The sequence below is a fragment of the Ochotona curzoniae genome, unplaced genomic scaffold (assembly GCF_017591425.1).
Source record: "Ochotona curzoniae isolate NIBS_2020 unplaced genomic scaffold, NIBS_Ocur_1.0 contig_523, whole genome shotgun sequence".
In the NCBI taxonomy this organism is placed as follows: Eukaryota; Metazoa; Chordata; class Mammalia; order Lagomorpha; family Ochotonidae; genus Ochotona; species Ochotona curzoniae.
In genome coordinates, this window is record NW_024466459.1 from 1,006,701 (window position 1) to 1,019,274 (window position 12,574).

General features: G+C 54.0%; 1 protein-coding gene across 1 annotated transcript; it reads left to right on the forward strand.

Moving 5' to 3' along the window:
* The first annotated feature begins 1,974 nt into the window (after positions 1 to 1,974).
* On the forward strand, positions 1,975 to 11,086 carry LOC121162361 (angiotensin-converting enzyme-like protein Ace3). Its single transcript, XM_040989346.1, has 14 exons — positions 1,975 to 2,074; positions 2,171 to 2,307; positions 2,627 to 2,785; positions 3,011 to 3,098; positions 3,214 to 3,357; positions 3,671 to 3,862; positions 3,973 to 4,070; positions 4,166 to 4,338; positions 4,521 to 4,744; positions 4,838 to 4,982; positions 6,164 to 6,262; positions 6,968 to 7,090; positions 10,069 to 10,253; positions 10,722 to 11,086. Exons 1-14 carry the CDS (start codon positions 1,975 to 1,977, stop codon positions 11,084 to 11,086), a joined length of 2,232 nt encoding a protein of 743 aa, XP_040845280.1.
* Positions 11,087 to 12,574: the final 1,488 nt, after the last annotated feature.

Genomic DNA, 12,574 nt, shown 5'->3' on the forward strand with positions numbered 1-12,574 from the left:
TGAGTTTGGGAGTTTTTCGTATATTCTCAACACTAATCCCTTATCAGATATGTGACTTGCCAATATTTTCCTCCCATTGTGGATTGCTTTTTTTACCCCCTGCATAGAGTCCTTCGATGCACTAAAGGGAATTTTGATAAAGTCTGATTTGTCTGTTTTTCCTTTTGTTGCCTGTGCTTTTGGTATCAAATCCAAGAAACCATTGCAAAATTCAATTTAATGAAAATTTTTCCCATGTATTTTCTTCTAAGAATTTCATAGCTGTTATATTCGTGACATAAAAGGCCGTGTTCTGCATCCCTTTGAGGGTTTCTCTGAGTCTATCCCTATATTCTGCTCTGCTTTTGGGTCTGTAGCTTAATACAAGCTCTGGAGGGAATCCTTTCAGATTTGAGTTCCAGTTGCACTATTTGCTAGCTGACACTTGTGAGCAAGTTCTCAACTTCTCTGTTGTCTGTTTTGTCATCTGTTAAATGGGGGATGTTGACAAGGAATTTGTTGTGAGGACCCAACCCCTAACAGCCTTCAAGACCCTAAAACCTGGGGGCTGGGAGGTGCTGCTTATTGCCATTGTCCCTCCTGGCATTGAGTTTTTCCCTTGTGCTTGGTAAACGTGACCTATGAGTCAGTGGGAAAAGCCTTCAGCAGGGGCCCATACACGTGACTGCTTCCTGTAGGGTCCTCTAACACAGGAAGCACCTCCTAGTTCCCATCTTAATGTCGTAGCTACAGTGCAAGTGGTCACCTGTCCCCATGGAGCTTCATGGACCCTCTTCGGCCCCCTAGCCCCTGCTCTCTGCTGCAGGTGCTCCCTGCATCTCCAGCATCTGAGAGCGCCTGTTGTTGTTTTCCAGCCCAGCTCTGCCTTTTGCATTATTCACAAGACTTCCTGGGAAGTGAGAGCAGGACTTTCAGCCAGCTCCAAGCATCAGCCTGGCTGGAATATCACTGACTTCTTTCCTGGCGTTTTAATTGTATTTTGACAGATCATATTTTGAGGATTACTTGGTCATTTCCTCTGGTTATAGTGTCAGCCCACATTAGAGAGTAAAAAGACCTAGGGGGAGAGGGTTACAGGGTAGAGGGAATATGAGGGTGGAAAAAAGTGAGCCCAAGGAAGGAACCCCAAGATGAGACAGACAAGACTGGGCAGCTGGTCTCCCCAAACAACATGTGTTCATGATCTGGGAGGTTCCTGGCAGAGAGCTAGAGTCCTGCCAGTAAAGTCAGAAGGCACATGGGCTTCCCAAATCCTGAGACTCAGAAATTCACCATTCACCTGTCTGCTTATCCGTCCTTCCACTCATCTGCTCACAGGTGACCCCAGCTTCTGCTCAGAGGAGTCTCACTGATCACTGCCAAGCCCCTAGAGGAGTGACCAACTTGTTCTACTCCACAGAGCCAGCATCATGGCATAGCAGGTAAAGCCACAGTCTATAGTACCGGCATGCCATATGGATGCTGGTTCATGTCCTGGATGCCCCACTTCTGATCCAGCTCCCTGCTAATGGCTCGCAAAAGTCAGTGGAGAAGGGCCCAATTGCCTGGGCTCTTAAACACACATGAAAGAGTCAGATGAAACCACTGGTTCCTGGCCCAACCCCAACCATTGTGGGCATCTAGGGAGTGAACCAACAGATGAGATATTCTTTCTCTCTCTCTCTCTCCCCCTCTCTCCCTCTCTCTCTCTGTAACTCCACCTTTCAAATATTTTTTTAAAAAGAAAATTAAGAGCTTTGGGTTCTCCCCTTGGCTCTGCCATTGGCTGGTTGGTGGGAAGCAAACCATTTATCTTGACTGTTCTAGACCTTATTCTCATTACCTGTAAAATGGGAGCTATTGGGCCAGAAGGTGGGTGGAGGCTTCCCAGTTCTAATAGTTGTGGCTGACCCTTGGCCCCTGATGTCACAATATGGAACTGGCTCCTAATTGGCGCATAGCCTCCCCATGCCATGTTCTGCTTTTCTCTCGGTCATGGGTACAAGACGGACTTGCTCTGTGCTTTCCATACTTGCGTTCCTCTGTTATGGACAGCTCTTGCCATGGCTCAGTACCATGGCTGATCCAAGCTTAGGTGCAGGTGGAACCCAAAGGAGTATGGGCCAGATGAGGGGAGTAGGCAGGGGCAAGTCCCTCCCAGGACCACACAATGCCTTCTTCTCCCCACCAGGCGAATTCTACAATGAGACGGAGGCCAGGCTGTTTCTACAGCTTTACGACCAAACAGCGGAGGTTGTGTTGAACCAGTTCATGGAAGCCGCTTGGAATTATGTCACCAATGTCACCAAGACAAACCGGGAGGAGATGGTGTGGTGCTGTTTCCTGCCCCATCCGTCCTCCCCTGGCTCTGCCCCGGGGGGCCTTAGGGGTCTGGGGAACCGTACCTTCTGCTCCCTGTGGAGAGCTGAGGGGAAGAGGAAAGTCCCAAGTGTATGTCAGAAGGGGACCATGAGCCTCAGGTCCCATGTGACCCTGGGCTTCTGTGCATTTAGGCTCCCCAGACTTTCTGCCCCCTCCCTCTTAGCAAATCTTCAAACCTGCAAAATAGGGAGCCACAATGATGTGTGGACCCTTTTCCCTCTTCCCACTTCCCAGACAAACATGCACCCACCCTTCGCCTTTGCAGCTGCACAAGGAAGTGGAGAAGTCCAAGTTCCTGACCTACTTCGGCACGCGAGCCCGCCTGTTCAAGGTCTCCCAGTTTCAGGACCCGGCCGTGAAGCGCATGCTAAGAAAGCTGCAGGACATAGATAAGGCGGCCCTGCCGGAAGACCAGCTCCAGGAGGTGATGGATGGAGATCCCTGACCTCCATGCACATTTCCCCCCCCCCCACCCTACCCTAGGTGTGGGGCGGGATCAAGCCTGGTCAGGGAGCCCCGATGTGTGGGGCAGGAGGAGGCGGGGAGAGAGGACAGGGTGGAAGGAATGCTTGGGCCAGGCCTGGCTCTCCTGGCTGGTAGAGCATGGGCCAAGGGCAGGGGCCCATCTGGGTGACACCTGCCCCCTCAGTACAACAAGCTGCTGGCCTACATGAAGACGACGTACAGTGTGGGCCAGGTGTGCCTGAGTGAGGGACCCTGCCTGACTCTGGAACCTGGTGAGAGCCCCAGGCTAGCCCCTCAACATCCAGATAGAGGGAGGGGAGAAGCACCTAGAGTAGGTGAGGGCAGAGGGTAGAGAGAGGATCACACATGGCTCTTTTCCCGGCATAGACCTCCAAGAAATCATGGCCAACTCGAGGGACGAAAAGGAGCTGCTGTGGGCCTGGCAGGGCTGGCGGGATGCCGTGGGCCGCCAGCTGCGCCCCATCTTCCCTCGTTATATGCACCTGAGCAACAAGGCTGCACGGCTCAATGGTAAGGAAGGGACTACACTGGCAGGAGGGCTGGGAGCGGTGGCAGAACCTGGAGAGGGAACCCCCTGATCTCCTCCTAGGTGCTAGGAGTGTTGATCAGGGTCTGGGGTGCACACCAGGTTCGGAGAGACACATATGAATGCCCAGTTAAGCACACATCTCCAACTGTCACATGGGGTGCTGCTAGAGAGGGGGCATGGGGAGAGATCACCAGCCAGTGAGGCCCTATCCAGGCCACCCAGAGGTGCTGGTGGAGCGGGGCTGGGATGAGGTGGGGTCCCTGGAGGGGATAGGATCTGCTCTCCTTGTCCCAGGTTATAGAGATACGGGAGCCCTGTGGCGCACCAAGTATGACTCGGACACCCTGGAGCACGACCTGGAGCAGCTCTACCAGGAGCTGCAGCCGCTCTACCTGAACCTGCACGCCTACGTGCGCCGCTCCCTGCACCGTTTCTATGGGGCTGAGCTCATCAACGTGAGGGGTGCCATCCCTGCCCACCTCCTGGGTAAAGGCTGGGCTGGCAGCACCAGCAGACAGATAGATCCCCTACCCCACCCCGATGAGGGGAGAGCTTGTCTCTCTCTTGGCCTCCGAGCTGCCCCCCTGTCCTTCCAGGAAACATGTGGGCCCAGTCCTGGGTCAACATCTTGGACCTGGTCCTGCCCTTCCCGAAGAAGCCCCCTGAGGACATTACAAAGATCATGAGAGGCCAGGTGGGTGCTTGGCCCGACCACCCCACCCACTGCCCCCAGCAGCCCCGAGCAGACAGAACAGCACCCCACCCAACGCTCTCTCCCGCCCCATGCAGCACTGGAAGCCGGTGAAGATGTTTCAGGAGGCTGAGAAATTCTTCACCTCCCTGGGGTTGCTGCCCGTCCCTGAAGACTTCTGGAAAAAGTCCATGCTGGAACGGCCCAGTGATGGGCGGGAAGTGGAGTGCCACACCTCGGCCTGGGACTTCTACAATGGCAAGGACTTCAGGTGCCCACGCTGCCACTACACAGGAGCTGGGAGCAAGGGGAGGGGTCGGGGCAGGTGGGTGTGTCAAGGACCTGGGGCCTGAAGTGGGAAAGACAGTGGACAAGACCCTTTTGTTTCCCAGCTCAAGCCACCCCACGTGAAGGGCATTCCCAAACCCCTTGACCCCTGCCCTTTAACCCTAGGATAAAGAAGTGCACCGAGGTGACCATAGAAGACCTGCTCTCCATCTTCCACCAGATGGGCCACATCCAGTACTTCCTGCAATATAGCAACCTTTCTATACCGTTCCGCGCAGGCGCCAACCCCGCCTTTGAAGAGGCTGTGGGGTCAGTGGTCACCCTCTCGGCCTCCTTCTATACGCACCTGTTCAACAGAGGCCTGCTCAGCCTGCAGCACCAGGACTCAGGTGACAGGCAACAGGAGGCGGCTCCTGGGGTGTGCAAGGCCAGGGGAAGGGCAGCCCAGGAGCCACCTCCTGACTGCCCTTCCCCACCCCCAGAAGAGGAAGTCAATTTCCTGATGAGTATTGCCCTGGACAAGATCGCCTTCATCCCCTTCAGCTACCTCATAGATCTGTACCGCTGGAGGGTCTTTGATGGCACCATCTGGGAAACCGTCTACAACCAAGAATGGTGGAACCTCAGGTAAGGGCGGGGTTCATCTCACCTCAGCAGTGGACAGCGTGGCTGGGTCACCTGCTGCAGGGCACCTGGGCCCCGGGGATGCTCAGGGTAGAACTGGCGCTTTGCCATCTATTCCTGGACCTAAGTGGTTGTATTGTAGCAGGCAGAGCCGGCATGGGCAATCATGACCTTGGCTTGAAACTGGCATAGCCCTGAATAGATCTCTTGCCTATTCTGGGCTTCAGTCTCCATATCCATACAAGGGAGACCCCAGGGGAAGCTCCTACACAGAGGCTGGCAGACAAGGGTCCATCTACCTGCCAGGTCTTTACCTCTCCAGCCCAATTCCTACCAATGAGGCGTGGAGAAGGACCGTAAGGGGGCAAGAGTTTCTGTGGGAGATATGGGGCTTGACACATGCACATATGTGTACATACATGCACACACACAGAGATGCTCACACACATCTACCTTGGGCAGACCACCCTCAGGCTACCACAGGTGGCTACCCACAGTCACTCTCAGTGAGGGACACCCACATCAAACCTCATCACAGATTCCCAGCTGTTCCACTGGTTAATTAATGCCCGTGACTAGGGTATCTCTATATCTCCCCAGGGCATTTGATTGTCCTGCTCTAGTCCACTGGTTTAGGACTACCAGATTTAGGACTACCAAGTGGGTCCTGCGGGCTCTGACCAGGCCCTTTGGGCCTGTCCGAACCTTCACCATCATCTGGTGTTGCGGTCACTCAACATGCTTGTCTAATGGGGAGAAAGTCCAAGTTCAGAGAAAAGCACGTGACCACCCAGCACAGATAACAACCATCAGGTCCAGCCCAAGGAGGCAAAGCCAGCCTTCCAGTCGTCGGGAGGTGTGGCCAGCTCAAGTTTAGTGTCTGCACCTGTAAAATGGGACAACCTGTTACTACTTCAGCTCTCCCTGGCTGAAATGCCTTTGCTTGTTGGTCCATTATCTGCTCCCATCATTGGAATGTAAGCAAGGGCCAGAGACCAGGAAGAGGCACAATGTTCAGCTCTATCTGCCTTTTATTCAGATTCTGGTGCCTTATGTTTTCATTCATTGAACCAACAAGCACCCATCATCAGCACGCCAGGTCTGATGTAAGCGCTCCAAAACGGAGAGGGTTGGAGAACCTGCCAGGCATCATCCATAAAGTCCCCGTCTCTCTCCACCCCTAGGTTGAAGTACCAGGGCCTGTGCCCTCCTGTTCCTCGTTCAGAGAACGACTTTGATCCAGGCGCCAAGTTCCACATCTCTGCCAACATGCCTTACATACAGTAAGGGCTGGGCCCCATTGCACAGCCAGATCTGGGACTTTGGGGGCATTTCCCGGATAGCCCTAGATCCAAACATTGCTCTGTACCCGTCCACCTCCTTCTGATGCCCACACCCTGGGACTCTTGGAGCCCTGGCCTCAGGCCCTGTGTGGAAGGCAGGAGAGCAGGAGGCCAAGGCTGGGGCAACATTGGTTCAGAAGGCCAAGGTGGTGAGGGAGCCAAGGTGAGGTGGGGGAGAGTTGGACACAATAGTTAAGATGTCTTTGGGACTCTTGGATCCCCTGTCAAAGTGTGTGGGCTGGAGTCTCCGCTCTGATTCTGACTCCGACATCCTGTTAATGCGCATCCAAGGAGACAGCCGGTGATGATGGTTCAAGCACTGGTATCTTTCCTACCCACGTGGGAAACCGGATTGAGTTTCAGGCTCCTGACTTTGGCCTGGTCCATCCCCGGCTGTTGCAGGCTCTTTTGGAGACTGAATGGAAGAATCTGTCTCTACTTCTCTCTGCCTTTCAAGTAAACTTTAAAACAAGTAAATACTAAAGGTGGCGAATGGACAGTGCTCCAGCCTCTGGGACCAGCTCAAAGCCAATGACAGGGTCTGAGGCAAGGTGGAGGTCACCATTATCTGCCACAGCTCCCTGACCCCAAGTGGCTCTGGTCTTCCCAGCCCTGATCTCCGCTCCATATCCTGCCCCCTTCCAGGTACTTTGTTGGCACTGTGCTTCAGTTCCAATTCCACGAAGCGCTCTGCAAGGCCTCAGGCCACGTGGGCCCGCTGCACCAGTGTGACATCTATAACTCCAAGACAGCTGGGAAACTCCTGGGGTGAGTGTCTGCCCCCCTGGCTCATCCTCAGCCTTCCCATCTCTCTGCAGGGAGCCAAGCCCAGTCCCCCTCCCCTCATTCATCACACAGGGTACCCGAGAAGTTTCATTAGCTAATGTTCCAGCTGAGGCTCTTCCCTGGGTCGCACTACAGTCTCTTCCACATGAATCAAAGTGCATTTTCCTCTGGACTCGGCAGTGCTGTTTGCATCCGTGCGTGCAGACACATATGTACCAGGAAGTGAAGCTGCTGGTGGCAAAGCCCTCACCCGGCCTTCAGCCTTCCTTCCACCTGTATTCCCTCTTCTTTTCTTGCAGGGTGCTTGCCTGTTCTCCCATGCCAGGGTGTGCTCTGCTGCCCCACTTCTTTCGCTGACAGATCCAGGTTGTCCCTTGACATACTTCTGATGAGTCTGTAATCTGGTTCAACATCCCTGTCTTTTCCCCCAACCTTTCTGTGCTGGTTTGGGTCCTGAAGCAAACTTTGGAAGGGGGTAGGGGATCTGAATTGCGAGCAATCCCTATGATAAGCCATACTTTTGTGGTACATGCTCGTCCAGTGTCTCTTGTTAGTGGCTCATGGCTTGGCAAAACAAATGTTATTATCTGCCCTGTACAGCTGATGACACTGAAGGTAAGACAGGTGGCATGATTGTCATTCATCTAGCAAAAAACAAAAGTTATGCTTTGATCGCAGAATCTTTCATCCTGTCACTTCCATTAGAATACACAAGCTATGATGCAATTAGACCCAAGACTACTGGTTCCAGGATAAGACATGCAACTGCAAAGCTGCCAAATCCACCTATCAACTTGGTCTCTTCCCCTTTGAAATGCAATGGGTTCATTCCCCTACTGGGTCAGGGTCATGTTGAGGTTTGTCCTGTCGTGGATTAGCGATGACACATACTTTGGTAGGCTCAACATGTTTATGTACACATTTGGGGTCCACCATGCAGTTAGTCTGTAAGCAGCAGCCCAGATGGGGTCACAGGACGGATCCCAGGGCTCTGCTCCTGAGGAGGCCTATCCCTTGCATGACTCTGGTCTCCATGATCCACTGTTCTTCCTTCTTCCACATCACAGCCTCTTCCGGCCAGCTGCCCCGCTTGGAGCACATTTGACTGTGTTAAACCAAGGGGCGCCTCTGCTCAATGACTGCAAGCAGTTTGGGCATTCAGCATCTTTTCTTGTTCCTAGCAGGCCAGATACCCTTTGTCCAGCAGGGGGCAATAGACCATGGGATAAACACACAAAGAGAGGAGCTGGAGTTGTAGCATTGGGCTGCAGAGAGCACACAGACTGGGGCAGGCTGTTGTGCAGCATCTCTGGCACCAAAAACAAGTGTGCGAGAAATAGCAGGCATCTGTTTGCATCAACTCACTTTTAACTCCGCCCTCATCCAACCTACTTGTAGGGCTTTGGCCATGAGACATGCTGCCGTCACTTGGGAGCTGTTGCTGTAGGCTTCCTGTGCTGCCCATGGGGGCTGTGGGCTAGGCTTGGGTTCAGGATCTTGTCCTGTGCAGCCTAAAGACAAGAGCCTTCCCCCACAGAGCTCTTCCTACGGAGCAGGTGTCTGTTACAGCCCTATCGCCTGCAGTCAGCAAATCTTGAGTTTTCCTGCTTCATTCTTTGCTGGGTGTTGATGAAGCCATGTGTGCGAGTCTTCGCGAGCTATGGAGCCCCACTTTGTTAATTTGGGGGTTAGGTGCTGGCACAGTGAAAGGCAGACATTCATGAAGTCCTTTCCATGGATGAGAAAACAGACTCAACAAGGTTAGGCTGTATGCTTGCTGTAATGCAGGCTGTGAGGTGCACTGCTGAGCCTCAAACTGGGTTCTGTAAGTTTAAACCCCAGGTAATGAGCCCCACGCCTCCAGACCCGACCTCATTCCTAGCCACAGCTGGGCTCCCCACCACCACCAAAGGGGCTTGGGCTGAGAAGTCTGGAACCGTAGCGTACGTGCACCCTGTCCCCTCTGTGAGTGCAAGTTACCAAGACTCAGTCAGTTTCCGTTTGGTCCTGGATGTGCCGTGGATGCAGCACTGCCTATCCTGCATCCTGAGCTCTGGGATTCCACACTCCCCATGAGAGCAGCAAGGGCAAAAGGGCTTCCTCTGTCTCCTGACACTGAACGCCCTGTGGGAAACAGGACTGGGTGCCTGAGGGAGCCCAGGAGAGTGACTGTGACCACAACAGGATGGCTATGGATCCCACCAAGGCTGCAAGTCAGGACTGGGTGCCTGAGGGAGCCCAGGAGAGTGACTGTGACCACAACAGGATGGCTATGGATCCCACCAAGGCTGCAAGTCAGCGGCTAACATGTATTCTTGTCTGAGCACTGCTGGCATTGTGCCTACCTGATTTTTACAGCAAGCCTAGGAAGCTGGCACTGTGAACATCCCATTTTTAAAAAAAGATTTGTCGTCTTTTTATTGGAAAGTCAGATATACAGCAAAGAGGAGAGACAGAAAGCCCTTCCATCCGCTGGTTCACTCACCAAGTGGCCACAATGGCCAGTGCTGCACTGATCCAAAGTCAGGAGCCTGGAGCTTCTTCTGGGTCTCCCATGTGGGTGCAGGATCCCAAGGCTTTGGGCCGTCCTCTGCTGCTTTCCCAGGCCACAAGCAGGGAGCTGGATGGGAAGCGGGGCTGCCAGGATTAGAACTGGCTCCCATATGGGATCCTGGCACATTCAAGGTGAGGACTCTAGCTGCTAGACTACCACACCGGGCCCTGAATATCCCCATTTTAAGGAGTTAGAAATTGAAGCTCTTGGGAATTAGCCATCCAAAGTCCCACAAACTCATAAGGGACCAAATTGAGAGTTAAGCCCAGGTGGGTCGTGTTTCAAACTGGCAAGCCCTATGTGAAGATTCTGCCTAGCTGGCAATTCCCTGGGGCCAGGGTGGGGAGTACTGAAGGTTCCAGAAAATGTCCCCCACACGGTCTCACCACCGTCTCCACTTCCCCAGGGATACGTTGAAGCTGGGCTCAAGCAGGCCCTGGCCAGAGGTCCTCAAGAAACTGACAGGGGAGTCCAACTTGTCCACCAAAGCCCTCATGACCTACTTCAAGCCCCTGCTGAACTGGCTGGTGACGGAGAATGTGCGGCACGGGGAAGTCCTGGGCTGGCCAGACTTCAGCTGTTCCTACGCAGGTTGGATGGATGATCTGACCCTAACCCCGGCCTTGGCTTTGGGGCAGCCCCAGACCCCACTCTGCCTTTCCCTAGGCCAGCCCCTACCCTGATCCAGCCTGAAACCTTAACAAGTCCATCTATGGTCTGGCTTGGCCAGCACCACACTGCTGGTTCTGTGGGGCCCTGCCTATGCCATTCCTGGCACAGCCCATGCCCCAAGCAAAACTGGACCACCAGGCTGGGTAGAAGGTTGACTCCTTGTCTCCTGACACATCCTGGGGATGGTAGCCCACTCTATGCCTATCTCCTCTTGCCCTTCCTCCTCTTCCTCTTTCCCACCGTCCTCTGGGGCAGTGTGCTCTCCTGTGGCTGGGAAGACAGGCGCCAGAGACTGAGCAGGGAAAACCAGTCGCAGTCAGACCCTCCCTGAGCCATAGGGAACCCCAGGACTCCCTCTTCAGAGGAGACTCTTCCATCTTCCAACAGAGAGAAAAATCAACAGAGCGCCCTTTCTGGGCCTGGAGCTGGAGGCCAACAAGGTTGAATTTTGGCAATGGAGCCTGCTGTCCTTGAGTTTCATCATGACCTTCGTGACCCTGGGGCTGGCCTGCAGGCTGTACTCCCTGGAGAAGCAGTCACTGGTCCAGAACTCCACTATCCTCAGCTCGCTGACCAATACTTACTTCCTGGGTAAGGCCGTGGAGCCCCGCCAGGCTGCCCGAAGACAGTGGGTCCTGCTGGCCATATGCCTCACACTCATGCTGTTCTCCATCGGCCTCGCCGTTTGGATCTTCACGCAGCACCACCAGACACCTCTGTGGGTGGCAGTTAGATGGTGGAGTGAGGACTAGCTTCCAATGAGACCGGTAAGGATGGGGGCAGCTGAGCTGGGGAAGGTTGGGGGAGAGTAGGCACAGCCTACAGGCGGCACCATGCTTGACCATACCTGAGGGTAGCTGTGGCAGATCTGGGCACAGGCACAGTGGCAGTTGTGTTTGCAGACTCAGGTGTGTGAGGTCATGTGTGCACAAGAAACCAGCAGTGGGAGTCCACGTGTGCCCTGAGCTTCAGACCAAATCCCTTCATCCGAAGGTGGATTTTAGTGACCTCATGATTGTGTCTGCCCCCCGCCCCAGACCAGCCCTCATCGCCAGGTCACACCCAGAGCTGGTTGTTTACACAGTCTTCTTTGGTTCAGGAGCTAGGCTACCAGGCATGGCTGGAGGTGTAGTACCCAGGGAGTCTCCACTGTGGTTAGAAAAGGACTGCACTTCAGTACCCTTATGCAACATCCTTGAGTAACACCAGACATTCTTTCACAAATCGCTGGGCCAATTCCTGAACACTGTGCCCTGTGTAACCGGCTGGCACGGTTCTCCGACCTTCCCAGGGTGGGGCTGCACAGTCCAGCCCCCAAAAGCTCTTTGCTGCCCACCTGAGATGCATGTGGCCTCACCAACTGTCCTGTGGTTCTCTTGGCCTCAGCTCAGGCCCTCTTGGATGGAGACAGTGGGCAGCTGGGCACGAAGCCAGGCCTGATTAATGATTGACTTCTTTAATATTTAAACAAAGCTCATCTCCAGCCACTCTGCTCTGGAGATGGCCTTGTTCAACACACACACCTGCTGCCTGGCCCGTTACCTTGGGGAGTGAACACAGGGCAAACAGCACTTTTCCAGGCTCTGTGGGGGAGGGAAAGAGCTACAGGAGGATATTCAGGGAATTAGAGCTCCAGGCTTAAGCCTGGGAAGAGAGGGGGAGGCCACTGCTTCCATCCCTCCCAGCCCTTTCTCTCCAACCTGGATCAGCCTGCCATGGGCATGCCACACCCCAAGATGTGGAGACTCACCAAGTCTGGGGATCCTGGGAGTCAGGATCTGCCAGAGAACAAAGGAGATCTGAGGGGCCATGGCATGACAGTCGTTGACCTCACAGAAGATACACCAGGGCTGTGGCCGAGCTGGTGGGAGAACAGCCAAAAGAATGGGAGAACAGTTCTCTCTCTCTAGATTAGGGATCTGAGCCTCAAAGCCACAGCTGTCCCTCTGCGTTCTGGCTGAGCCCACATACTTCCTGCTCCAACTCTAGGCTCTAGATTACTTTTATTTGATAGTGCTTTCACTGCTCTGATTTTTCTGTGCTATAATCTTTCTTTAGAATGTTTATTTGTAAGGCAGAGTTACAGAGAGAGAGAGCAAGAGACACAAAAATATCTTCCATCTACTGGTTCACTCCCCAAATGGCCACAATGGCCGGAATTGAACCTGTCCAAAGTTGGGAGCCAGGAGCTTCTTTTGGGTCTCTCACATATGTACAGGGGTCCGAGGCCTTGGGCTGTC